This window comes from Colius striatus, chromosome 6 (genome assembly GCF_028858725.1).
Source record: "Colius striatus isolate bColStr4 chromosome 6, bColStr4.1.hap1, whole genome shotgun sequence".
NCBI lineage: Eukaryota > Metazoa > Chordata > Aves > Coliiformes > Coliidae > Colius > Colius striatus.
Window position 1 is genome coordinate 2176645 of NC_084764.1, and position 27531 is coordinate 2204175.

General features: G+C 43.1%; 1 protein-coding gene across 1 annotated transcript in view; it reads right to left on the reverse strand.

Annotated features, from left to right (window-relative positions):
* Nucleotides 1-8725: 8725 nt before the first annotated feature.
* Nucleotides 8726-27531, reverse strand: part of EHD4 (EH domain containing 4) — a 30374-nt gene continuing 11568 nt past the window's right edge. Inside the window, exons 3-6 of the mRNA XM_061997634.1 lie at nucleotides 26743-26840; nucleotides 18205-18617; nucleotides 15370-15534; nucleotides 8726-13185 (exon numbers count right to left, since the gene is read on the reverse strand). Of these exons, the coding sequence (XP_061853618.1) occupies nucleotides 12649-13185; nucleotides 15370-15534; nucleotides 18205-18617; nucleotides 26743-26840 (1213 nt within the window). The 3' untranslated portion in view covers nucleotides 8726-12648. The remainder of the gene's footprint in view (nucleotides 13186-15369; nucleotides 15535-18204; nucleotides 18618-26742; nucleotides 26841-27531) is intronic.

Here is a 27531-nt window from a genome sequence, read left to right on the forward strand (position 1 = left end):
GGTCACCTAGGAAATCAGAAACTCCAGTGAGGTGCTGAGTGCTGGAGAGATCTGCCTGGCCAGATACAAAACCCAATAATATGCACAGTGTACATAGGGAACCCAACTGCCAGAGGTACAAGTTTCAATACCACACCTGGTATAATACCTTAATTTCCTTTTACTTGTACTTTGCACTTTAATTTCACCCAACTTTGTTGTTAAGTTACTTGAGTTCTCACTTTTAAAATGCATCTCTAGTTCCAGAATGAAAATGTGATAGATTTATGCAGCTTGCTTTCATTTTTTCCCCCAGTTGCCTGATCCCAGCTTCCTTGGATGTGCTGGAAGGATGTGACAGAGAACAGCTCTTGGGCCCTGTCAGAAAGAGGGTCCTGCAAATCACTTCCATTGCAGTGCTTGAAAATGTGTTCTGTTCTGTGAGGACTGATGAAGGTGCTGTTGTCAGCTTTCAGGCCACAGTGCTTGCAACAGAAATCAAATAGCTGCTTAGAAAGGAAATGGAATCAATTTGATTCTTTCAGGAGTTTAGCTTTTGCCTATCTGTCACTGTAAGGGTCTAAAACCACAGGACTCTGACCATAGATGGAAACTTTATGAAAGGAAGAATTGAGCAAAATTTGAAACAGAGCTGTAAAAAAGATCCTCACAATACTGAATTATTCTTTGGGCTACTTCAGCACTGCCTACTTTCTCCATCTGGGGAGCAGATATTCAAAGAATTGCCTTTCTCTGCCAGAAGGGTGATGGTAACTCACTCCCATTTAATAAACCCGTATCACAATGCTATTTTTGAACTTGCCAAACAGTTCTCAGAATGCCTGTGGGCTCCTCTTTTAAAAAGGGTTGTTATCCAAACACTGCAGCTGCCCAAACTGATTTCATTTAAGTGCAAAGGAAGCTCATTTGCTGACCTACCACCTCCCACAACAGCTCACAGATCTGTAAGAGATTACCTGCATCTTTAGGATGCAAAGGCAGTGCCAAGAGACAAACCTGGCAATAAGGAAACATTACAAGGAGAAAAAAGATCAAAGAACATTAACAAAATAGACTCACTCAAGTCTAGAGGAACTCCTTTCTGATGTTCAGCAGTTGGTCACTCTGGGGAATGACTTTCAGTTGTAGATCCACTCTTATTCCTACCTTCAGCTCGCCGTTTTCATGCAACGTGACCTTTGAAATCAGGAACAGAGATCGGGTGTTTATGATCTACCTATGAACCTTTCATCCAACCTGAAGGAAATAACCCATCAGAATACAATGAGTAAAGGTTGTCACAGACCTTGTCTGGCTCTTATGCCTAAAAATATCTTATGAACAGTTCCAAAGCTGTGGATGCCTGAAGGAGGCTATGACTGTGTGGGAAGCTCACCCTGAAGCTTCCTGGCAGGACCTATGAGGAGAGAGGAACCCAGGCCAGAGCAGGTTTGCTGGCAGGACTTGTGACCCTGTGAGGGACTCAGGCTGGAGCAGTTGGTACCTGAAGGACTGTTTTCCCCGTGGGTGACCCACATTGGGGCAGGGTGTGAGGAGCTGCCCCCGTGGCAGGCCACATGCTGGAACACTTCATGAATAACTGCAGCCCAGGAGAAGGACCCACTTGGATAAGGACTGTCTCCCATCTGAGGGACCCCACAGTGTAGCAGTGGGAAGTGTGAGGAGGCCTCCCCCTGAGAAGCAGCAACAGCAAAGTCCATCTGTGATGAACTGACTGTAACCGCTATCTCCTGCACCGCTGGGGGAGAAGGAAGGAGGGTCTTGGGAAGAGGGAGGGGAGGTGTTTTAAGATTTGGTCTTATTCCTCATCTCACTGTTCTGATGGTTCATTAATAAATCATCTTTCTTTCCACCAGCAGCAATGTCCTGCCACTTCCCAAGAAGCAGGGCTTTGATACACCTAATGGTTGCTTTGAAGAGCAAAAGTGAATCACACATTCCTCCCCTTCCTGCTCCTCTCCCCAGGTTTATATTGCTGAGTTGATATCATAGAGTATGGAATATCTCTTGGTCAGCCTGGGTCAGCTGTCCCAGGATCCTGCCACCCAACAGCTACTGGTGAAGGTAGGGGAGGAAATGTTGGAGAAACAGCCTTGATGCTACAGAAGCAGTAGCAAAAACACTGATGTGCTATCAATACACCCTTTTAGCTATCAACATAAGGCACAGCACTACAAGAGCTGCTGTGGAAAGCCACCACCACCTCAGACCCAATATACCTGGGAAACTTAACCCTCTAATAGAAAATGAAAGCACAGCAGAGGGTACAAAGATTAGAGCAATTCCCAAGTGGTTAAACTGGGATATAGCAAAGGAGAAGAATAAATTGAGAACTGTTAAGGGTTTGCCAGTCATTACTACGAGAAAGCTCGTGTGCACAGACAGCTTCCTGCTGGCAGGGCAAACTGTGATCAAGCTGGCAATGCCAACTGCTTCTGAAGTTTGCTATTGATGGACTTCTCCTTCATATCAAAAAGGAAAATAACTCTGGTAAGTTATAAAGCTGTAAGTCCTCTGTTACTCACAAGGTCACATAAGCACAGAACACACTGATCTGGCACCACTGCCAGGAACCAGAGGCTCACTGCTGGGAAACACTGTTTTAAGTTGAACTTGTAAGTGAGGATGTCCAGCTCAGAGGTGAAGTCTTTACCCTCCTGGCAAATGTAGTTTAGTTAGCACCCAAAAGTGACAGGAAGAAACATAAGAAGAAAGGAGCAATCCCCTCAAAACTCAAGACAGATAAAACCTGATCAACAAAATCTGTATCTTCATACACACTGTAGAGAAATGCCAAACACAGTATCACAGAAGACAGCTAAAGTAAGAAGTTGAACACCTATCTTACAGGTATTGCTCAAAATACTCCTTCCAAATTCCTTGTGTTCACCAGCCAATTAATACAATGTAATTCTCAATAGTCATTAAATCAGAATAGGATGACAAGATGAAAGAGACACAAATTCAGCAACTGTTTACATCTCTTCTGTAATCTCACTGCCTGGTTATAATTCCACTCTTTTCTCTCTTGCTTTTAGTTATAGCCACATTCATCTAAAAGTGGGATTACACTCTATTCAAGGCTGTTGTCTTAAACCTGGTACAGCTTGGCTTTGTTGTGTGTGTTGGGAAAACATCCTTGCTTCCAGCAAACAGAAGGCAGAGGACCAGTAAGTGAATTGGCCCTGGATGTGGAGTTTTCTTCCTATTCCAAGTTACTTATTATCTAGATGATAAAATATGTGAAACAAAGGCTTTGTGTGAAACACAAAGGCCATGAAAGATCTGATATAAAATGCCACTAATTCCTGCATATATGTTTCCATCAGTGGCATCTAGCTACAGTTCAAAGTTAAGGTGGTGGACATCTATGTGATGTTGATAAATAAAGCCATTTCCTCAGTTACATCCTGACAAGAGCAGAGGAACAATATTTGTGTGCAGTTCCCTGGAGGGACCAGGAAAAAAAGTCATCCCTCCAGGCTAGTTATGGACCCTCTCTTGCTGCCTTCACAGAGAAGGGAAGCCTTGCCACTGACCTCAGGAAGGAGACGGGCCCAAAGAGCACCCTCTTCTTGCCCTATTTTCAGTCTCAAGAGGTTTTCCATGATAACAGCAGCATTTGCTTGTTTACCAGGAAGGGCTCTGATGTGGGCTTCCCCTCTGCAAAGCAGCAGCCACTTAAGGCACGTTAGGATTTTTAGTGCCCTTCCTTATCTGCCCACAATCTTGTTCAGTTGAAGAGGAAAACAGAGACCATGGAGATCAAACGGACCTCACGCTCGAGTGGCCTTGGCTTGCAGCCCCAAAACTCCTCTGCTCCCAGCCCTAACCCCTGCTGCTCTTCCACTCTGGGTAACACCATGTAAAACAAAGAGAGATGTGAAACTTCTCCTCCCACAACATGGCTGTGAATTCCCAGCTCCTCTCTGAGATGGGAAAAAACATGTAAGCCCTCTGTCACAAACAGGGTAAAAGCAACAGTGATAGGCCTGGCAGAGGCTTGCAAGTGTGGAGGTTGCTGCTCCTATTCTCCCCACATCCCAACCAGAACAAGGGCTGATCACATGAGCTTTCCAGAACCCTGGTCCTGTGATCAAGGAATCTGCCAGAAGGAATTGCTCTTGCACAGGTGTGTGCACATGCTTTTCTGTGCCAAAGTGTCTCTACATAAGGCCATTCACAGCTGACAGTCCTGTAACTAAATGAGCCTTTCACTGTATCGAGCTACTACATCCATGCTCTGAGCTGCCACTGAGTTAACACCAGCTGTGATTTAAAAGTCAAGTGGCCACACTCATGCCTGCTCTTACAGAGTAAAAGGAAAAGGTTTGGTGCAGCCCATCACTCTCCCTTATATCTGCATTGCATACACACACTCCTGAAGGTATGTGAAAATCCTGTCTGATCTCTGCTAAGGAGAAAGGTCCCTAAATCTCAGAGAAAATAAGTATGTTAAGCGCAAACACGTGCATGACAGCTCAGCCCTCTCCCACCCACTGTGCCTCCAGCCACGTTGCTTCCACATGCAAGTCTCAGAACAATAAACATCTGGGCCTTGACACTGTGGAGGAGGAAGGCAGCCTCCTCTCAGGGCCATGGGCTTCTAGCCCACACCATGCAAAATAAGCATAGAAACTAGCCTGAGGCCAACAGCCTGAGTCCCGCAAGTAGCCCTTTCTTCTCCACCTTCCCCAGTGCCAGCTCATACTTATTCTCATCAAGGCAGTGTGGACACAGGTGAGATGAACCATGATGACAGAATATTCCTTAACCACATCTTGCATTACAGCAAGACCTCATTGTAGCACAGAGGAGCTATGCTTTGGGTACTGAGAGCACTGGAGAGCAGCAGGCAGTCATTATAGCAAGAAGCTGTTTGCTCATTTGGGATACTAAGGCTGAAGAAAATTTGGAGAGTGAGTCAAAAGGCAGCTTAGGAGAGGCATGGAGAACTCCAGCTGTCAGTCTGCACAGGTTCCCTGCTTCCACGGGCATCTCAGCTGAACTTTGTCCCCAAATAGCCAAATACTTCTCTCAGCCTGTCTCCCTGAGGGGCTGCAGCTCACCATCCCTGGGCACACATCCACATCCTCCCCGTGTCACCCCCTTCCCTCCCTCCCTCCCTCCCTCCATCCCCATACCTGCCTTCCGAGTGCTGCCGCAGTCGCCAGCCGCCCCAGAGCCACCCACCCGCAGGCCGGGGGGTCTCCAGCAGACAGGGCCCCAGCTCCTCTTAAAGCTGAGCTCTGCCTGGGTGGATCTAAGGGTTGTTAAAAACCTCAGCCTCCCCATGCTCTAGTCTAAACTAGAAGTTGCTTTTCCTCTTTGAATAGTTGGCTAGCGGGGACATGACATCAACAGGGAGCAGAACTCAAGCAGAACAGTTGAATTACATCATGCAGAGGAACTGGAGCCCCTCGCTGCATTTGAAAACAGAGGACAGCTTAAAGCAAAATCAGATGGGATTTGTTTTTCCTGGCACAAAGAAATCCAGTCATCTTTTTGTAACAGAAAATATACTTTTGCTTGTTTAGTCATGAATTAAAGACGTTTTCTCCTTGGAGCTGTTTCTAATGTCTTGACATTTGCCTTCTGCTTCTGAAGCTCAAATAGTTAACAGAAGAGCTTCAAAAGCTTTGTGGGATGAACACATGGGACACTTTAATTCCCTTTCATACAAGGACAGATAAAGGGTTTCAAGTGACAGGATAGGCTCAATATTTTGAACCCTTGAAATCTCTGTGTTGGCAATGCCAGATCTAACGGGTGCATATTTCTCATCTGGTTCAGATGTTTTCATTTTTATTCATTGCTACTAAGGAAGATCACTGCATGAAGGCAAAACTTCTCCTTTACTGTATTTTAAGAGGATGTTTACATTCAGGTTGCTAATTTTAGTGGGATGGAGATGAGAGGGTAGTGCAAAATGAAGAAAAATTACTCTTTATTGTAGGTAAAATTGCCAAGCCCTGAACTTACCGGTTATACTTACATCACTATACATTATATTACATTACATTGATTTCTTACTTTTATACTAGACACAAGATGAATGTGTTTTGAGAAAACACATTCTCAAAAGGAAATCCCTAAGCATGAGCAGCATCTTTCAACAGTTCTTTGTTTTAAAATGCTTTTAAAATGATAATCATTGATAGAAATCTTGCAGTGCATCTGAAATACAGTATCTGGTGAGAGAGACTTATCATCCACATAAAATAAGCCATGTTTGTTACAGGAAAATCTTCAGAGCTCCAGACTGAAGTGGAATGTGGGTTGTTGAGCTAGAAACACCTCGGGAAAAACATGAACAAGCTCCATCTCAGAGAAAAGAACAGGTGAGGGAACTAGTTTGACCTGGCATCAATGAGCATCCCATATTCACTGCACCAGAAAGTCATTGCCAGTCCACAGTCTGCCACAACCCATGCTGGCATAAAATCCTGTGGGGAAAGGGAGGGGAACCCACCCCAATCTCATGGTTTCCATGAGAGAATCTATTTTTCCTCTCACAGGGCTGAAAAGCTGTACAGATACAGGACTTCTGAAGATAATAATGAAGAGTATGTACACGTCCTCCTGATTGTATTTGGATCACAACGGCTGTTTGCTGGGTCTGAGCATTTATTTCCAGAAGACAGCTCGTTGCCACAAACCCTGAGCAAAGGGTGACACCTTCAACAGACACGTTTGCTCAATCTCATCAGGCCAAGGAAGCCAACACTTTCTCCTGGGGTTTCCTACTCAAGTCAATGTCATGGTTTAAGCCCACCTGTCAATCGAGCACCATGCAGCCCTTCGCTCATCCCTATCCCTCTCCAGGTGGGATGGGAAAGAGAAAAGATAACCAAAGGCCTCATGGATGGAGACAAGGAGGCTTTACTTGCCAATTATGGTTCCAGGCAAAAGATACAAGACTACTTCACATGGAGAAGAAAACAAAACTAATGTAATCCACCACCAACCAAAAGCAAAAACCAGAGACAAAATAAAACCAAGATGATAAGAAAAACATGGCCCTTTAAGACCTCCTTGCCCCCAGCCCTCCCCTCAGGCTCAGACACCCTCCCTGTACCTCCACCTCCTCCCCTCAGCGGTCCAGAAAATGGCGGTTGTGGTCAGTCCCTCACAGGTGGTCTCCGCCACTCCTTTCTCCTCAGGGAAGATGGACCTCAGGTTTCTCACCTAGCTCCAAGTGCAGGGTCCCTTTCCAGGGGATGCAGTCCTTCACAGACCTCTCAGACCCCACAGACCACAGCTTCTCACAAAATCCTCCCACGTGGGTCTCCCCTGGCCAGTGCTTGGCCTAGCCCGCCTTCCTCCATGGCCACCTCCCCACACAGTCTCGGCCCGTGTGGGCACAGTCACCTCTCTGCTGTGGGGCGGTTTGAGTCCTCCATGGGTGCAGGAGGCAGCTGCCACCTTACCTCCTCTCCTCCCTCACAGACCCTGGGATCCTCGTGGTCACTTGTCCCTCATTCCACTCCTCTCCCTCCTCCTCCCCTCCTCAAACAGCCGTGGCTGAGGCGGCAGGTTGGTCCCTCAGGGCCGGAAGTGGGCCGAGCTCCGAGCTGGAGGAAGTGTCCAGAACTCACAGGGGCCAGCACCACAACCTCCTCCCGTTACCACAAAACAGCCCCACAGAAACCCAGCACAGGTCGGCAGGCTAGCCCAAGGGCCAGGCATGCTGAAAAACCCTGTGGACTCACGGTTAGTACTTGCAGAATCATACAGAGAAGCTCAGAATAGCGTCTGCTCCACAGTCCGTATATATACCAAACATGGGAGCCAATAACAGGGTTGGGGAAACTAAACGGTACAGCAGGCATAAACTGAAGTGTTTCACAGTTTAAGGGGACCAAATATTAGATATAACAATCACTGCAAAACCTGCACTGGAACTGCTAGTGTGGGCACTCATCACTTTTCCCACTGTCCAAATAGAATCTGTAGATTAAAGCAGAATATCTAACTAAGAAGTGTGCTGTGAAGTCTTGTACATGGATGGTGTAAAACACCATTCTACTGAAAAAACAAACCTCCAAATCCCATCAAAACCTCATCTTCTCCAAACTTTCTACATTCAAACAAGCCACTGCAATTCAACAAGCAATGTAGCCTCCTGGAACCCACAAAATCCTGTTTGCATGTGAAACGCTGTTTTTGAGGGACACACACACACAAATCTATCAACAAGGTATTTTTTTGCTAAACTGGTATTTTATCTGCTCTCATTTGTCAAGGTTAGTACCCTTGACAAATGAGAGTAGATTAAAGTAGCAGTAGATCCACTAACCTTGTTAGTGGGGTTCAGGAGTTCAAAGAAGTGCTTCTCAGCTGAAGTTTCAAGCTTTCAATTCACATGGGCACTTTGATTTATACTTTTTGCACTTAGGCTTTAAGAAATTTCCACATTTGGACATTAAGAAACTCTCACATTACAATCTACTCTAAAAAAAAGCTAATTACAGAGAGGTACTGGAGGTTTTGAGTGGTTTTTTTGTCCTTTTTAGATGTAAGTTTAAATTCTGGACTCGGGCCTTGGTGTGTGCAGTAATATCATCAACAAATTCATGGACACAGATGAGAAATAGCCATAATCTGTTATGGATACATAAACTGAGGTGAGAAAAGCAGCTTGACAAACAACTACTTATGCCTATGAGCCTTATTCTAGTCACTGAACACTTACCTTCCAGAAAGAAGCTTACAAAACAAGATGTCAGGTAGTTCAATATTAGTTTATTAAATCAGCGATTTTTATCACCACTTTTCTAAAAATGATTACAAAGCATATTAAAATATATTACAGTATCTGCAAGGAATTTATTGTGTAATAAAAGTGCAACAATAATGAACTTACAACTCTGTTAGTCTAGTTGGACAAACCGAAACACACTGCACAGATCAAGCCTTCCCTCGAAAATTCAGAGTGCCTTTGAAGCGAAAACACAGTATTGAACAGAAATAGCTGAAAAAGTGAGTATGGGAAGTAGAAAACAAAGTTGGTGTTCATTTTCTCAGTGCTAAGTTACAAATACTCATCAAACCATATACTTTAAATTCTGCTTGGATTGCAACAATATAAAAAAACCACTAAAGTGAGTGCATGTTGTGAAGGGAAGGAAAGGGGAAGAAGAAAAAGAGGGCACATTTCAAGTACTGGGGATGAACAATGTTGAAAGTCAGGGACCAGATGCTGCTGCTTTGAGCTCAGCTTCTGCACAAATCCATCCCCAACAAACAACTGGGAGCTCACCTACACCTAAGAATCTTTGTAAACTCACCATTTTCTAGCTGTCACAGCTTTAAAAGGCTTTTGTCATCCTGTAGTGTCATTTAGAGGTGGTAACCTCACATTTTCTGTTCCAATCTACAACAAAACTCTCGTCAATTTCCGTGGAACAGAGCGAGGGCTGTGGAATAGGTGGTAAAAGCAACAGTCTCTGCTTTGGTTCATGGCAGCAGTGGGCATGATTTGTACTGACAGACAGTCCTGCAGCAAATGTGTCTAAAATCCTATGCATGAAAAGGCCAACAAATCCAACATCTTAATCTTTCTTCATCAGAGATCAGTAATGTCGAACTAGACACCAAAAGTGACTTCATACGGTTGTTCCCAGTACAATTTCAGGAGAGAAAGTAATCCTGCTCATTTCTCATGCTCCTAACACGTGGACTCACTAACTTCACTCAACATCATCTAAACAGTTGTGTGTGGTTGGTTTAAGCAACTGAATGGGCTTGCAGGATCTGACAAGCCAGAGAGACAGCAAGGCAAATGCAGTAGATCCACGGGTATGTGAGGAGGTAGTGAGAAAAGAGATCCCTTCCCCTGAGTAACAACAATCTACTGTATCAGCTTAGTTGTGCAAGAGAACTGCTGTTTGAAGCCCACATGAAATGTGCTTTATTTCTACCAACTAAGTATGATGCTAGTGCACTGTACCACGTATCTAGAAATACATTTATATGGGTGTAGCTCTGCATGTCAATCCTGAAACCTTCTCGTCCTCCAGATACACAGAAAAAATCCACTTCTACTCCTGTGCGTGCTTTGTGCATCCCCCTTCCCAATTCTACAGGGAAACAAAGCAAAACATCTCAATTTCACCTACACAAAATGCTTCAACTTATCAAAACGCTGTGTTTCAGTTCATCTCGCCTAAGTCCAAGTTAGCACACTGTCATGGAGACTGAGGAAAATGGTGTGTTCTCCACTTTACTACCACTAAAGCTAGAAAAACAAACTCAAAATCACCAAGAAACTATCCTGCTCCTCTTCACTGAAGGAGGATATTTCTACTGGCATGGGATCACATGGCTCCAACGCATTCAGAGCATCACCCCTGGAAGCTACACACAGTAGGAACTCAAACATGGGTCCATCCCTGGAACCCTGTGCAGCTGAAGAGCAAGGAAAGGTAGACAGAAGATGAACAATCTCCCAGAGCCTCTCAGCTTTGCCCACAATACAGTAGTCACAATACAGAAGAAGCTTGCTTTCTTTCTCCCTGTGTCTCTTCTTAATAAGCTACTCAGATCCCCTATTAGTGTATGAATTTGCTACTGACTGCAGACACTATACATAAACAAGCACACACTGTTACTTCTGCAGCCTTTGTCTACAGACTCCTTTTTGTTCAATCAAAAATAAATTATAGGGAATCAGTTACTCTGCAGATGTACAGTCACACAAGGTCGACTCATGGTCAAGTTTCACAGCTCTGCTAAAGTGCACTCGGGTGGACTAAGGCTAATTTGGCTCCTAATTTAAGCCTAACTGAAATAAGGTTGGTATGTTAGAATGCTACAAGAATTAAAAGAAAGGCAAGTTCTCAACACCAGTTTAACTATGCCAGGATATCCTTTAATACAGACCTGGACACCTGGCAAGGTAAAGGTGTCATTACTTAAAATAGCTTCATTGTTTTTCCACGGTAGAGTGCTGGCAAAGTTCATGGTAATTTCACATCAGAACAGAACAGAAAGATAAGAAGTCTGGAAAGATCTGAACCTGACTGACAACCTACAATTGTATGACTTAAAAAAAAAAAGAAGCTGAGGCTCTTCTTAGGTCACCTACAGATCTCAACATTCAAGTGTGACTACAATCTTACCTGGGAGACAACACTTAAACTACTGCCCTCCTCACTCCTACTGCAAGGATGCTGAAACACATTCTTTACTTGCTCTGTCTCAGAAGAGCTACCACTTACTGAGACTCAAAGAAAGAGTTTTCAAAACTACAGTACCTCTGATGTGTAGGCTATTTCTTACTGCAAACAGAATACAAGTAAATTCCTGCTCATGTGCATACAGCAAAACTGACTGCCAAGTTTTATTTTAGATGACAGTTGGCCCTCCCTGAAAGATTCAAGTTCACTGGGCCAAAAATCTGCCCTCTTTTAAGGTACTGATACAAATTAGTTGTAAGCAGCTGATACATTCAACTTTGTGATGTTAGAAAAAAAGTGTTCACTAAGCATCCACTCCTTTCATGATTTATTTTCAATACAGGAACAATATCTGGAGGGACCAGTCTAGCATTTATTACAGTCACTGTGAGGAATTCCTATCAGCCTCTTTGTCTTTCCAACCTGACACCAACCTGAATCTCTCCTTTGTGGTTGTCAGCTGTATCTTGGCAAAAGATATAAAAAGTGAAAACCTTTTCTTCAAAATATCACACATTAAAAAAAAATATACAGAGATAATTGTGTAATTGCCTGTAAACAGAAATGTTCCTAAGACAATCTGATGTGCTTTGAAGAGCTTGAGCGATGCATCTTCTCTGGACAGAAAGTGAGGCCTGACTTTCTTATGAATGCTTATGAAAGCATTCTGCTGTCACTTTGAACATCTCAGGGATTTATTGCCTGCAGAGCAGCTAAACTGAAACCTCAAAAGAAACTCTAAATCCGTGGAACAAAAGCAATTCAGTTCTTCTAAGGATAATACTGAGTTTATAGTGCTGTACAAAAGTGAAGCTGCAGCTCTTCACATAACGAGACACAACGATGACAGATGGAGAGAAATCAGTTGAATATTTTGCAGATCTAACTACAACCAGGAAAGTTTTGAAACACTGAGCACTTAAAAGCCTCTCCCCATTACTCTTCTCTCTTTTTCTAACCCCCTATTAAATAATTAAAAGAACAAAAATAGATTTTCCTTTGACATCAGCCTTTTCTTAAACTATAGAGATCCTGACATTCATTTGATACCTCAAGTATGTATTCAGCAAAGAAAACGTTCCTTGCATAGGCAGGTGAACTAAACACTTAGTGCTTCCTTGCACTATTGAAAATGGTTAAATAGGACAGTTGGGTAAATATTTAGGTTTGGTGTGATTTTTATACACTCTTCTGCTTTATGGTTGCGAAGGCAGCAAGACAGAACCAGGACTAGGAAAACATGTTCACCTTGTGATAGATCTAAAGAAGGCACTTGTGATAAGCAGGTCTGAGTGAAGGTCAGCAGGGGCAGCTACATGAATATTTCCCTGCTCCAATGCTTCTACTTTAAGTAGCTTGCATGAAATGTGTGGTGAGGTTTAAAGATCTAAGCCTAACTTCAAACTTCGGTGATTTCAACACGTTTGCTGACACGTTTCCAACATCCTCCTTCTTCTCCTTGGGTTTCTCACTCTGCTGTCTGCAAAGGTTTCCTGTGAGATGGTGGCACCAGGTGGGAAGGAAGCGTGCCAGGCAGTTCATACCCATCCAGCTTAATCTTGATGAGATGTTTTGCTAATGCAAACTCCTCATCATCCAACATCCCATCGCCATCACAGTCTGAAAGTTTCCAGATCTTCCCCAAGACACTGTTGGGTAGCTTCGAAGTTACCATCTCCTTCTTTGCACTAATACCAGATATTTTGCCATTGATTGGTGACAGAGTGTAGAAAATCTCATCATAAGCAGGCTTATCTTTGGCAACGACCCATTCATCTTCATCAGCTCCTTCCTTAGCACCTTCTCCATATCCATGGCCAAAAGGTCCTGCCATGGTGCCATCAAATGCTCCACCATGTACCATCTCCGTGGGCATATTGCTCTCCTCCTGCCTGATCATGCTCATCAGGGAAGCGATTTTGTTGGCCAGCATGTTATCCACAGCTTCAATTAGCTTTGGTTTCAAAGAATGAAATTTAGTGAAGTCACAAGTCTCCAACAGCTCCTGTCAATGACAAAAGTTTTGGTGACAGTAGTTAGCAACATTTCCAATACACTGAAGAAGTGAAGTCTTACAACCACCACAGGAAGCATGCAGGAGGTGCTGAATCCTGCTAGCACTTGGGCAAGTGTTTAAAGATAAACCCAAGACCTGATTTTATAGACTAAACTTCTTGTTTGTGGTTAGGTCGTGAAGAAGTGTCCTTTACCAATAAAGGAAATCTGAGCTGGGATAAGAGCAGCAGTGTTTTTACCAACATGCTGCCAGAACTCATGAAGTCATAGGATGAGTTCTCATCTAGTGCTAACCTCAGTGAGGTATTTAACCAGGTGATCTGTGCTATGCCAACACAAGCCCAAGCACGTTCTGCACCGGAGCACTGGAAAATTAAACATGCTTTATGCAATTATGAAATGGTTTCTACCTGCAAAACGCTACTCGGGAAGAGAGAGTTACAGTGGAAAGTTAAACCCTTTCCAAACAACCTGCCCCAATCCCTCTCTCAAAATAGTGATAAACTGCTTTAACAAATCAGATCTATCACCAGGGAGCTGCTCCCATGCATATCAGAACTACAACATACAAATCCAAGAAGCCTGAAGCAGAGGCTTTGCCCATGCACACAGAACTTTGGGGTCCTTAGAGGAAGGCTGCCAACCACCAACCATCCCTGTTCAGGTGACATTTATACACAATCTCCTGATTTACAGAAAGTGATCAGTACACATTTACGATATCCAATAAAATAAAGCAAAGGTCAACCCTGCTGTCTGTTTTAGCACAACTTGTTCTCACAGCTTTGCACCTCATTACAGACGTGACTGCTCTCTCACATATATATTTGCTGCCATCTGCTGCTGAGGCTTAGTGACATCCACTTACTCAACTTCTGTTTCAGTCCTCAAACTGACCTTTCATTCTCTCATTTTGCATCACCAAGGGGAAAAAAAAAAGTCATTTGTTTTTCCACACAACCCCCTTTTGAAGTAACTCAGGGAACGCTTCCATCAACCCTGCCTGTGAAAATCTAGCTGAAACAGATCTTGTGCTTTATGTCTTACTGTCTCATGCCAGTAATTGATTCACAAGTTGCAATATTTTAGCTCACAGAACAAACTTGTGCATCCCTTGGATACGTTAATCAGCCAGTCATCACTCTAGGATTAGCAGTATAAGCCCAACACATCAATTCTTACAACAATATGACAGTGTCAACCTGGAAAATATCCTCCATGATGGTCATGACTGGCCCACGGTCAGATCAAACTGCAGGCTACTGCTCTCATGTTCTTCAGCTTCCAAGCTGAATTATCTTGTAATTCAAAGGTTATTTAAGAGATCTGTGATCTGAGATCCAAGAGATGCAAACTGAGGCTTGAGGAATAAATTGAAAAGCCTTGCTAACAGGTTATTAGCTGTTCTTCCCTAGGGAACTCACTAAACAGCTCACCTCAAATCAAAGGACAGAAGTCAAACGGTGAGAGAGTGACAGAAAGTTGATAGTAACATTGCATGAAGTTCAAAAGAGGAGCAAGGGACAGAAGGTGTTTCTAAATTAACAATAAAAGTATAAACTGAGAACTTCTCTCTTCTTCACAGAACACAAGCTAACAAAGACAGGAAAAGCTTGAAAGGCAGAGTTGCAGAAGAAAAAGGTTTCAAGTTGGACTTTTCAGGTTAACACACTGCCTTCAGCACAGGTACTGATTGTTAGTGAGAGCAAGAACATTAACAATGAATAATATGTGACTAAGGATAACTTCACCTAAACAAGTACATGGTTGAATTAAAGCAGCTATACAAATACCCACACATTTAGGACTCACAACAAGTACCATCATAAACCATAAGCGTCCACTGTCATTTTATTTGCACAAAACCTTTAGTGCTACCTGCCATGAGTGACCAAACACTGACTGCAAGCACAGAAGGTCTGATTCACCATGGCAATTTCTAGAGTCCCGTACCAGCTGATGCACACAAAGCAAGTGACTGATTTCTTCTGTTCAGTACTGTTTCCAAGTCATGCTAACCCCATAACAGACACGTGGTTCATTGTGACTTCAGCTCCTCTGTTGCTGAAGATCCCAAAACTATAATGCTGAGATACTGTCCCATCTCCTCCAGTTTGGCAATCCTACTGTAAAGTTAGTATTACTTCAGTGGAACTGTAATCCACCACCTTACCTGCATTTTCTTGACTTCAGGGAAGTCCCCTGCTGAGATATGGTATTCCCTTTGCAGCTGGGTGTAGATCTCTGGTAATCTGTTGATTAGTTCCTTCTTCTTGTTCTCTCTTCCAAATACAGAAGGCATTTCTTTTTTCAAATGGCTGATGATATAAGCATGAACCTAAGAAGAAGCAAAACTGAAATCAAGTCTACAGTTTATCCACGTGTGGGCATAAGTGTTCTTCACCCAGGTCATGAAAAGAAACACAAATCACGTTTCCCTACATCAGATCAGAGATAAGATATTATCAGTGATTGTTTCTGGAACTTCATCTTGACATGAACAGCTATCAACTAGCTTTTGCTGCTTTCAGCATTCCCTTGAGGGGCAGAGAGAAAGCAAAGACACTTAAAAGAAATACAGACCCACACTTGCAGTTTAAGGAGAAGCATGGCACGGCGTTTTGTCAGTACCAACAGTGAGAGCAAAAGCAAGGCCCAAAATCCATGTGTTCTGACACCACATGCCTGCATCAAACACAGACTGCCAGTCTCAGTGGTAGAGACTTGTAATTCATTTTATCTTGCCAATTATTGTGGGAAGCAATTGGATAATGCCTGAAGTACTCCAAGTATGCTAAGTGGCTATCTATTGAAGTGGCACTGCATTCCTACCTATTCACTCCCAGAAAAGTGAGTACCTACAGTCCATATTCATGCATCCACCAGAGGATGACAGAGCAGTCAGTCCCTTCCAACCCCCACCATTCTGTGCTTCTATTCATTGTAAGGAATTTTATGAATGCTGTGTTTAAAACAACACTTCCAGCAAACCCAGAAAAGTATGTTTATAGTTGATGAGCAATGTTTCACATGTGTATGCTAAGTGGGCTGCCAGCATGCACATGTGTTTCTTGTAGATAAGAACAGTTACCATCTTCAAACTGGGACAGTGAGTCACAGGACTCAAAGAAAAAACCTAATGCCCAAATTTGACAGCAAGTTAACAGTTTGCTTTTGGTTGCTGTATGTTTTAGAAGAGATAAAGAACTGAATGGCACAGAAGTAGGGCAAATACAGTGCTGCAAAGAGGATTTTTGAGGGTCAGTACTTTAAGTTCTGCTTGGGAGACAGAAAGACAACACTAGAAATATTACATGGCTGCCTTGCTAAAGATAAACAGTTTATTCTCCTTTCATAGCTGTCTAATTAGCATGCCCCATGAGCATTGTGTTTGGTCTTCTTTATCCATTTTTAATCTACATTACACAGAAACATCTAGAGATGATCCAGATGAGCCTTCCACAACCATTCTAACAAATGAAAGCAAAAAGCTGCCAACAACCACAGAACAGATTGATGTGACAGGACTTTGTAACACAACATCAGCAGGAAGGTGATTTGAAATGGAATTTTCAAGGGAAAAAAGCTGCTATGGGCTAAGGCTCAGGTCATAAAAATCCTCTAGAGTGTCATATTCAGACAGTTCATTAAGCCAGTATAGAACTCCTCTTCCTTTTTGCTCAGAAGTACACATGGAAATGTGTTCCAAAGCAACTGCATTCACTCAGCTCTCAGTTTGATAACTGCACAGGCAATTAGAATTTGTCTGGTACTACCAGCTTTCTCCCCAAGTACTTCTGAAGTCAGTTTTCCCTTCTTTTCCACTTTACCAAATGACAAGCTCTTGAATCACCACATTCTCACTCTGTTCCTGAGCTCTGCAATACAACAAGCAGCCTGGCAGTGCTTTTAACTGGTATTCTAAAAGCAGCTGCAGTGATACAACACAAGAAATTCACTGCAGAATAAGAGAGGCAAACAAAGAACTATTTCAGATTGCAACCAGAGCTTACTCTAGTCAGGCTGTGAGAAGAAATGGCAGATGAAGCCAGCATTGTTAAGCAGGCAGTCTGAAGATTAGTGCAAAATATAACCAGGAGGTTTTACAAACAGGTAATTAAAACTTTAGAGCTTTTAAGTGACATCCACTCATTCAAAGACAACTACAAACCTCTAAACAAGTTTTAAACAGCCAGCTGCAGACAGTCATAGCATGATCTCACACTACTCAGTGACTGTAAGTGGCACACAATGCCTGCACACCTCCAGAACGAAAACAAGAGGAACAGTGGCAGAGGCACCTACAGTGAGACACAACTCATGCTCCTGGATAACTAGAGATGGGTTTTTTTGTGGCTATGAAGACACAAAGTCTGTGTCACCCAAGTGTCTCTGACTGGGAATGAATACAATACTATCTGAGAGGCTCCAGAGTCTCACTCTAATGCATCAGTATTTGTGCTCCATCAAGAGTGAGGCTTTTAATTAGCTGTAAGACAAGGTATAAATGCATTTAAGTCAACATGTTTTTCTCCAGCAGCTGGCTGACAGTATGCATTAAAGCATCCACATGCACAAAAAATATGGAAGGCTGCATGTGAATCATTTTGGTTGTAGCTTTTTGTCCCCCCACTTTTTCTTCTTCCTCCTTTAACATGTTCTCTACACACCAGCAACAGCTAAAAACAAGTGGTTTATCTCCCAAGAGTAACATTATCTTGCTGCACTAGTTAAAAATAACTCCCTTACCAAGCAAATAATAGTTTCAATGGCCTAAAAAGCACCAAATCCCTTCTTTAAAGTTAGGGAGGCATCCCAGTACAAGTCTCTCATTTCCTCCCTGTTTCTATGTCCCTGAGTGGTTACTTCTTTCTTCCTTGAAAGACTGACAATTCAATTCATTTGCTGAGAAACACAGTTTATAGAGAGACTGTGGAGGGTGAGAAAGGACACAATGAAAGAGACAGAAGAGACTGCTCATCCAGTGAGTTTAGGATTCTTATCTTACCTTTGCAAGTCTTGCCCTCTTAATGAGGTCATTGAGCTTCCTCACAGCAGCCTTCTGGGGGAGGCTCTGGATATCCCTGAAAAGATCCTGTGCCTCAGCTTCAAAGAGTCTTCGATTCTCAGTGTTTTGGAGAGGATGAGCCCAGAAGGAGCCGATGTAGACTCGCAGCACCTCTGGAGTGTTGATCACCTTTCCCAGGGACCACATGAGTGCACCATAGACTCTCATCAGCTGCTGTGTGTCCACTTGGTCAGCCTTATTAAGCACCACTCGAATCTTGTCATCCTGGCCCCGGAATGATTTAATAGCCTCTGAGAACTCATCGGAGATATCCAGCTTATGGGCATCAAAAAGGAGGATGATGCGGTCGACTCTCTCGGCAAACCACTGCAGGACTTGGCAGAAGTCATAGCCTGAAGGAAGAATACACTATTACACTTCTACTACTCAGAAAAGCAAGTCTCAGAGAAGGTAGGGCTGGGCAAGGGGATCATAGCATCTACCTGGGGGGAAAATGATGGAAGAGAGTGTCTGTGGACAGTGAGGTCAGGACAACTGTATTCTGCATCTCCTTAGACTAGTTTCACTGACATCACCTTTTTTTATCACTGCCTTTCTCTCAACCTTGCCATCCATCTCTTCTGTCACTATCTTTTGTGCTGCTCTGAGTTACCACCTCTGGCTCCAGCAGAGAGCACTCAAGCTAAGCAGGTCTGTGGGGCTCTTACCACAAGCTCTCTTCATCACTGTTAACACTGGCCACTTTGGTAGCACTGCCTATCCATACCAAGGAAAACAGCACAGGTGCTGCATTCCAGTTTAAGCCAGCAACCAGCCAAACTCCTTTCTCCTTGCAGTGTAACACTTGCTGTTATTTCTGCCACATCACACTCAGAGACACAAGTAATGTGCCTGCATTGCTGATGGATTTGGAGACATAACAGGTTATAGAACATGAGCTGTGACCTTTCTGATCTGAAACAAACTTTTTGATGTTCTAAAGACAACCCTATTTGTAGCCTCTGTCTGAAAGTCTTTTTAAGTGCAGCTGGTACTTAATCCACACAACCAACAGTATTCAGCAACTCATTACTCAGAAGTGACACATTTAAGCTGTAGAGAGTTACCACTAGTGATGTGGCATTGGGCTTGGCGTGGATGTGACTCATCTTGTTTGAGTAAGGAACAGCAAAGTATGAACTGGAAGCTGACATCCCACCCCTCTTCTTCTTCTCAGAAAGAGATCAGAGCTAAAAGAGTGAGCAAACAAAATGCAAGGGCTGGTGTAAAGTAAAGCAAAGAGCACCAACAGTTTTGCTCACAGCAGCATGTATTTAAATGCCAAGAGCAAAGAAAGCTCAGTTACTACCAGTGAAGCCCTCCAGGGTGCCTTTGGTCATTTCTCAGTTGTGCAACATCCCCAGTCCTCTAGCAAAGGAAACCCACTTAGACTACTCACACACGAGCCAATTATTCAAACACTTCACACAACTGGTCCAGATACAAGCAAAAGACTCTTCACCCCTCCATCATTCTCCTTAGCATCTTTTAACCAGCATAAGTAGAAGGGTATGGGGACATTGTAAAGTTGCTTAGCTATCCTTAAAGCAATGCTGATTCAGTCAAGCCCCCATTATACCTTCTAGTTGTTGGTCTTTAGCAGGGAACCCAAAAGCAAATCAGCTTCACTAGGGCCAACAGCAAGGAAAGCAGACATACATTAAAGTAATAGTGAACTCCAGATTTATCATGGAGCATACTTGTGCCTGTTTAGCAACACAGGAAAGAACTGGTTTAAATCTTGTCTTTAAAAATGACAAGTAGTGTATGAAAGGAGATCCAGGAATTCTAGTTAACATTCAGCAAATGTACCCAGTGAACTGTCTTCACTGCTCCCTCACCTTCCCCCAAAAACACAAGGTCATAGAACTTCACTAAAAATCCAGCACAGACACACCAAGCTGAAAGCAGAAGGCTAAGCTAAAAAGGTGTTATTAAGACCCAAAAGGATGTGAGTCAGACTCAATAACTAGCTATAGAAAAATGAAGTCAACGTTATCTGTACCATTAAAAGGATTACTTCAGAAGGGATACAAAATCTGGCCCCTTCCCAGGTAACACATCCTTGGTGCTTACATACATTCTGTGTTGGGGGGTTAAGGAGGAAAGGTCCACAAAGCACAGCGGGAAGAGAACTCTTCTCACTTTAACAATCTAACCAAAACTAGTATGAAATATTTACCTTTATAAAAAACTAACAGGAAAGAAAGGAAGGAGCAGGATCTGGTGTATCACTTGCATGTCACAACTCTTGCAACAGCACACAAATCTGAGCTAAGCAATAACCTGTTCTCATTTCAGGTCAGGTAGGTGGAAATATGCTTGAAAGGAAATAAAAGACACTGAAAAATGAATCCAGTTAAAGTCTATTCTGTTTGCCACAAATGGGTGTGTGAGAAGGTGACTAGCAATTAATTCTAAATGGGAGTATTAATGAAGCATGTGCTTTGAGAAAGAAAAGTCCCCTTGTTGAAAATGGCTAAGGAAAATACCTCAAATATCTGAAAAAATATTGACTTGAATGAAAACTTGTCACTGAAGTGAATCTATTTTACATCTGCATTAGAGTGTATCTGAACCACACAGAATCCCAAGGGCTGGAAGGGACCTGGAAAGCTCATCCAAATGCAACCCCCCTGCCAGGGCAGGACCACCTAGAGTAGGTCACACAGGAACTCATCCAGCTGGGTTTGAATGTCTCCAGAGAAGGAGAATCAAGCAACATACAGTTAAATATTTCAGCACTGAGACAACACCTTTAGGAACTTATCACACACAGCATGGATTAGGGCTTTTGAAGTTGAGCAGTGCCAGGTCAACACCAATCAGTTTGGAAACCTTGACCAAAATAAAATGCCATTGATACTTCCCAGCTTCCTGCTGCTCTACCTTTGCTACTTCTTCAAAGGTCTGTTCTCAATGACTCATGTCAGTAATTACACCTAGCCTGAGGATCTATGTCTCACCAGGTACACTGTCTACTTGCAAATGATTAGACAAGTCACAAGTCACCCTTGTACCCAGCTAAGGGACAAAGGAAAACAGCAATCAACCAGCAGCACTGCAGAGCTTTTGAGCTCATCCCAAGCTGCAGCTCAGGAGCCAGCTGGTGTGCCACTGACAGAGGCATAACTGTTGGGCATCAGTAACAGGCTGAGCAAGACCACAGGGAAGAAAATGAAACAATGAAGAAAAGATGGAACAGAAACTGCACATGGTTACCAGCCCTGGAAACACTGATGAGAGGAATGATGCTGAGCTCTTGTGTGTCCTTAGCACAGGGCAAAGTACCAGGCACACCTGACAGCCACCAGCCATACCCAGAGACACAGCTGCACAGTTGTGCTGTGTAAGCACTGGTCAATTTTCTGTGTCAGTTAGTAATGAGGATTTAAACAAACAGTTGGCTTTCCCTTGGGGGCCCAAGGTAAATAAGTTCCAGTTTGCCTTAATACCATCTCCCAAAGCTTTTGCAATACAGAAAACAATTAAGGAGGCTTTATGGGTTCCACCCATCCTCTGTGAGGACAAACAGGCAGTGTGTCCAGTTCATCCACCCCTGGGGTTGGTGCTACTGGCCCATCAGAAGAGAGGCACCTCCCAGATGAATGCTGCAATCAGGAGCCTTCAAGCTCAGAGAGCAGAACCCACTGGCCAGAGGCATCAGGGGTGGGCAGAGTGCTGGTGTGATCCTACCTGTCATTACTAAGTGCCACACAACCAAGGCTACCACACACAATTTGGAGCAGCCTTCCCATGTCCCTAACCTGCTATCCTTCTAATGCTTTGCTACAGGGGAATACCTGAGCTTCCCGGTCTTTCACATGGAGCTCAGCCCTACATGAAAACATGGTCTTTCTGCTGTTTGGGGTGGAAGTTTCCAGTGATGTCAATGAAAACCTGTCTCAGTCCAGCACTCCTGGATAACATTCTTACTGCACTTCTCTTGGTGGATTAATCCTAAAGACAAGGTACAGGGTTTCACTGCAAAGGACAGCCTGACACAATGCTGTGACTATATATATCACCTTGCTTAATCCATGACCACAATTTCACAAGCCAGACTGGACTGAGAAAATGACCTGTATTTAAGTAACTCCTGTTCTAAAAATGCAAGATTATCAATATCCTCCAGTTTTCTGATCTCTGTTCCCCACACTCTGTGAAACAAACCCTACCTCTCTTTCTAAAAGCAGTTCCTCTCCACACCCTGCAAGACTCTGCTTCTCCTTCCTCCTCTTCCTAAGGCTCACTATTCCTTCTACATCTCCCAGATGTCTGACACGGGCTTTGTGAACGTCAGCAGTGATGCTGCAGGAGCAGCACAGGGACAGGCATTGTCTGACAGGGGACAATGCTGGCACACGTCTCCACATTCTCCTCCAACCACTTCTGCAGCCCTGACCTGACAGGCAGGAAGCTTCTGGCACATCCTCCCGCCGACATCAGGAGCGGGAAAGGTGCGTCAAGAGAGACAGCTTGGAATGTTGCACCCTGTGTGTATTTTTGACCATGCTTTCCAGAGTCATAAATAAAACATGCTGGGAAGTAGTGCATATCCTGTCTTTTCACACAGTCCCTTTACTGTTGTTCTGCATTTTAAACCAGAAGGTTAACATTTGATTGCTGTCTGGGTCTCAGAAGGCTTCACCTCCACTCCTAATGATACCTGTCAAACTCTATGTGTTGTGTCCATTCATAAGTAAGCAGTTGCTCTTGGGAAGATGCCAAAAAAAACCCCTCCAACAGAAAAGAATGAAAGTTTTCTCTCTGAGGTCCTGTAAAGTTATTCTTCCCTCAGCAATAAGAGCAGCTGCTGTTCACCAAGGTTAGAAACCGAAACAAAGTATTAACCAAACTGTTTGCCAGCTTGCTGCTGCTGACTTGTGAACTGTCTGCTCCTAGGTGAAGCCATTGAAGTGTTAACCAAACGGTCTGCTAACTTGCAAACTGTGTCTGCTTGTGGAGTGAAACTCTCTGTGCAAGCTTATCTGTAGTTTTAATGCTCCTTGAATACCACGGAAACCAGATGTCTGCACTGCAAAGAAGCCTGCAAGAGACAGTACTACATCCTTGTTAAGGAAGATAACAGAGAGAGGACTGGTTCAAGATATTTATGAGACTGAAAAACAGTGCTAAGAGGGAAGGTAAAAAGTTCAGTGTGAGGAGGGGCCTTCACCTCTGAAGATCACCAAAAGACCCCCACCACGTCATTGCACGTGCTCTGGGAGGAGCTGATGTGAATGACTTACTAGAAGTAATTTGTATAACCCTGCTTTTTCTAAGGAATGCAATGAATATGCCTATCTAGACTGTATAAACTTGGAGTTTGGAATTGCACCTTCACAGCATCAAAAGAAGCTAAACTTCTACAGAGGTATTTTAAAAACTCAGGTATGAACAGACACCAATAATGTGCAGAATAGAAAGCATCTAAGAATACTTGTCAGGGGTTATTAAATGCCATATTCCATTAATGAAACAGGAAAAATCTCATCTGCTTTATATTGTTTAGAATACAGCAGCAAGAGTCATAAGACAAAAACGAGTTTGAGAGAAAAAGAAACAAACCAAATGCTTAAAAATGGGTTAAACTATAACACCTCAAAATACAAAACTGTGAAATTGTCACAATTTCACAGTCACAAATTCTGAAGAATCACCCTGTGCATTCAGGGCCTTCCTGGCAAGCACACAAAAGCATCTTCATGTTTAAGTCTGTAGTTACCTTCACATCGAAAGGAAACGGCCATTCCCACAGCAAAGCACACCAGCTGCAACCTTTTGCAGTGAACTCAAGGCATAACAACACATATTTTGGAGGAAAGAGCCTTTGTTGGCCTGAAAATGTTAAAACAGAACCTCCTCTGACAGACATTTAGAGACAGCAGAAAACATCTGGTAGAAACCTGCTTACATTCGCACACAGTGCTTTAAAAAACTAATCTAAGCAACTCAAACCTCAACAAATGAAGTCAGTCTGACTCCTTCAGGAAGGTCAGACAGGCTTTGGTGTGTGCAGCAAGTTAAGCTGGTGCACCATGAAACCACTTGCATGGAAACTGCATAAGCAGCCCAAAAGACATACATGAGGCATGTTCTATGTAACATTTCAGACATGGGTGAGCATAGTATTGCCTAATCATAAGAGCATGCAATAGCTGCATGCAATAGATCCAAACAGTGAATGCAGGTACTTAAGTGTTTGCTGATACCTAAGTGTATGAAACCTTAAACCTAGTGAGCAGTTGCCCTGCATGCCTGGGGCACAGATAGAACACTGCTCCAAAGCTGACTCCAAAACCAAACTTAGCAGTTCAACCACACTGGTTAAGCTAAATGGCACACAGCAGAATCACACTTGGGGTAAAAGAACTATGGGATAAAATAACTATGGCAAGTTACATATTCCAATCAACAACACATGGGGAAAAAAAACCCCATAAAATGCAAACCAGTCAAGTTAAAAGCTGTGAAACAGGTAAGACTTGGAGGTTATCTCTGATCACTGTCCACTGAGGTGAAAGTCTACCATATTAAAAGGCAAGTAAGCTAGGCCATAAAAACACCTGAGGCACATACACCATCAAGAAACACTTTCTGAGCAATAAAGGAACAACTGTTGTATGATTTGTTAGGTCACAAGAGCAATTCTAGAATGGCAGTGGAGAGCCACAATCCTTCAAACAGCACAGGACTACCAGTGAAACAACCTGTTGAGAAACACAACTCTATTCCACACATGAAGCCTGGGACCTCCACAGCAGTCTCTAATAATGCTGAATTTTGTCACACAACTGCTCGCTTCTCAGTGGCACATTAATGTGATGCTTCAGTTTGCTGCTTATTTCATATTCACTTCCTTACTGCTATGAAAGTGGCAACACACACAGATGCAGCATTTTCCCTTAATTTAACAAGCAGAGAGAAAGATGCCTCTGATTCTTCTTGATGGAGGAAAAGGGGAGCTGGAATCCATTAACAGAAGCAAGAGATTCAGGATCATCTTTGATTTTCAGACTCTTTGTGTAAACTCAGACTTAAACATTTTGTGAAGATGAGATGTTTCAGGATTAAATTTCATTAAGTTATACACTTGGTTATTTCTGCCAGTGTAGTATGTTTTACTCATCTGGTTTCACAGCACTCCAGCCTTTGCTTGCCCAGATGTACAGCACTCATGCTGTTTATCTCTACTAGTTCACCAATAAATCACATACAAGAAAATACAGCTGTCTCTGTGATCAATGCTTCACATGACTGTATAAGCAATAAAGAGAACAAAAGCCCCACATTCTGCCACTGCAAAAAGAAATCCAGAAATGTCTAACAGACCAATCCACTAAGCAAGTACAGTTTAGGTTACAGTCCCAGGAGTCAGTCTCTTAGTCTGTCAGTGCAAATGTAAAGTTAAAGCAGTGGTGCAGCCATGGTTTTGTACTGTACTTATCCCAGGATTTCCCAAAAAAATCCCTGGTGTGATATCACAGCATGGTAGGGGTTGGAAGGGACCTTTAGAGATCATCCAGTCCAATCCCTCTGCCAAGGCATGTCCCACCTAGATCAGGTCACACCGAAACACAGCCAGGTGGGTTTTGAAAACCTCCAGAGAAGGAGCCTCCACAATCTCCCTGGGTGGGGTTAAAAGACCATTAAAAGCCTGATTATTTCCCCTCCTACATACATGAAACACACAACTTTCCATTTCTTAAGCAAAGGTCTGAAAACAGAGGGTAGCATAAGCCATACACTGGATCTCTACCATTTACAGCTCCACAAGATCACAGACATGCACTTAAAGAAGAAAACAAGGAAGGAAGCTCTTTACATTACACTGGTTTAATAGTTTCTCAAAGGCAGGCTCATTTCTTAACATGTTAAAACAGGGTTCAGTTCTTTGCAGAAGCTTCACTGTATTAGAAGTATTCTCATTCCCTCTTCCTCCTGCTACCTCAACCCTTCTGACTGAAAATGTTAATTATGGCATGACTGAGCAACCTTAAGAAGCAACACCAGCAGTTGTGCCTGCAATAAAAACACCTTATCTATAGCCCAACCCCTTCAGTTTAACATGACCAGCTTGAAGAGTTATAGCTCTTACGAAACTTTTCTTCATTCTTCATTAACAAGAGCCTTACAGAATAGTGTATGGGAGAGTCTATTTGTTATTACTTTGTGGAAAACAACTAAAATGATGGAAATAAGGCTTTTAGAAGCACTAATCAACACACCATGCAACCATAGCCACTTGCAGCTATAGAAGTAGGATGATAGAAATGCCAGGCATTCAGGAGGAAGAAATTCCAAAGCCTACATCCAGCTTTAAAACACGGTTTGAGAGGCCTTATAGTGAGAAAGTTTGGGACATACCACTACTCAATACCATTAAATCAGAAGCCCAAGAGATTAGGATGATGACTTGTCCAGTATAGTAAAAAGAGTAGGTGAACTCGGTTGCTTTCAAGCTCTGCAACTCACCTCTGCTGATGCGCTGCTTCTCTCCAGAGAGAATGCCAGGGCTGTCAATGATACTGATGCTCTTCAGAACCTGGTTAGGTAACTGAGAACACATGAACCTGCAGGAAAGGAGGAAAAAAAGCCATTAACAACAGCTCTAGCTCACATACAGATTGTCTCTTGAGAGCTTCCCTGTATACGTATCTGCTAATGAACCCTTGTGTTCGACAGCCACATGTGTTTAAGAAAACTAAATGTAAACAGGGGGATTCTCAGAGAAAAGGGAAACAGGAAAATCTTGTAAAATCAAATGTCTAAGTGCTGAGAAAACTCCCAAGAGATGACAACTTGGGCTATATATGCTGCATGAAAAAGACTGCAACCACCAAAACATTTTGCTAGGACTAAAATTAGTACACACAAGAAACAATTCTTTGTGTACTCCAACTTTTGCCAAAATTCAAAGAGGTTCAAAAGAAATGTAAAGCAGGCAGAGAGCTATGCTGATGGTCTGTTTCTATTTAAGCCACCCTCTCACCTGCTCTTGCAGCATTTGAACCCATCTCTCACTCAGCACCCTTCTTAGGTGAGGCTTGCAGAGGGCTGAAAGCAACAGTATTTCTCCCACAAACTGAGCAAAAGCTTTCCCACTGCCAGTAGCAAGAGTTCAAATTACACACAGCATGCTCTAAACAATAACCTCCTGCCACTGCAAAGAGACTAATTCAATGGTGTCATTACATATAATAACATCAATAATTCACAAGGCCTCTTGAGAGTCACACGGGGCATTTCATGTGTTCAATCCAA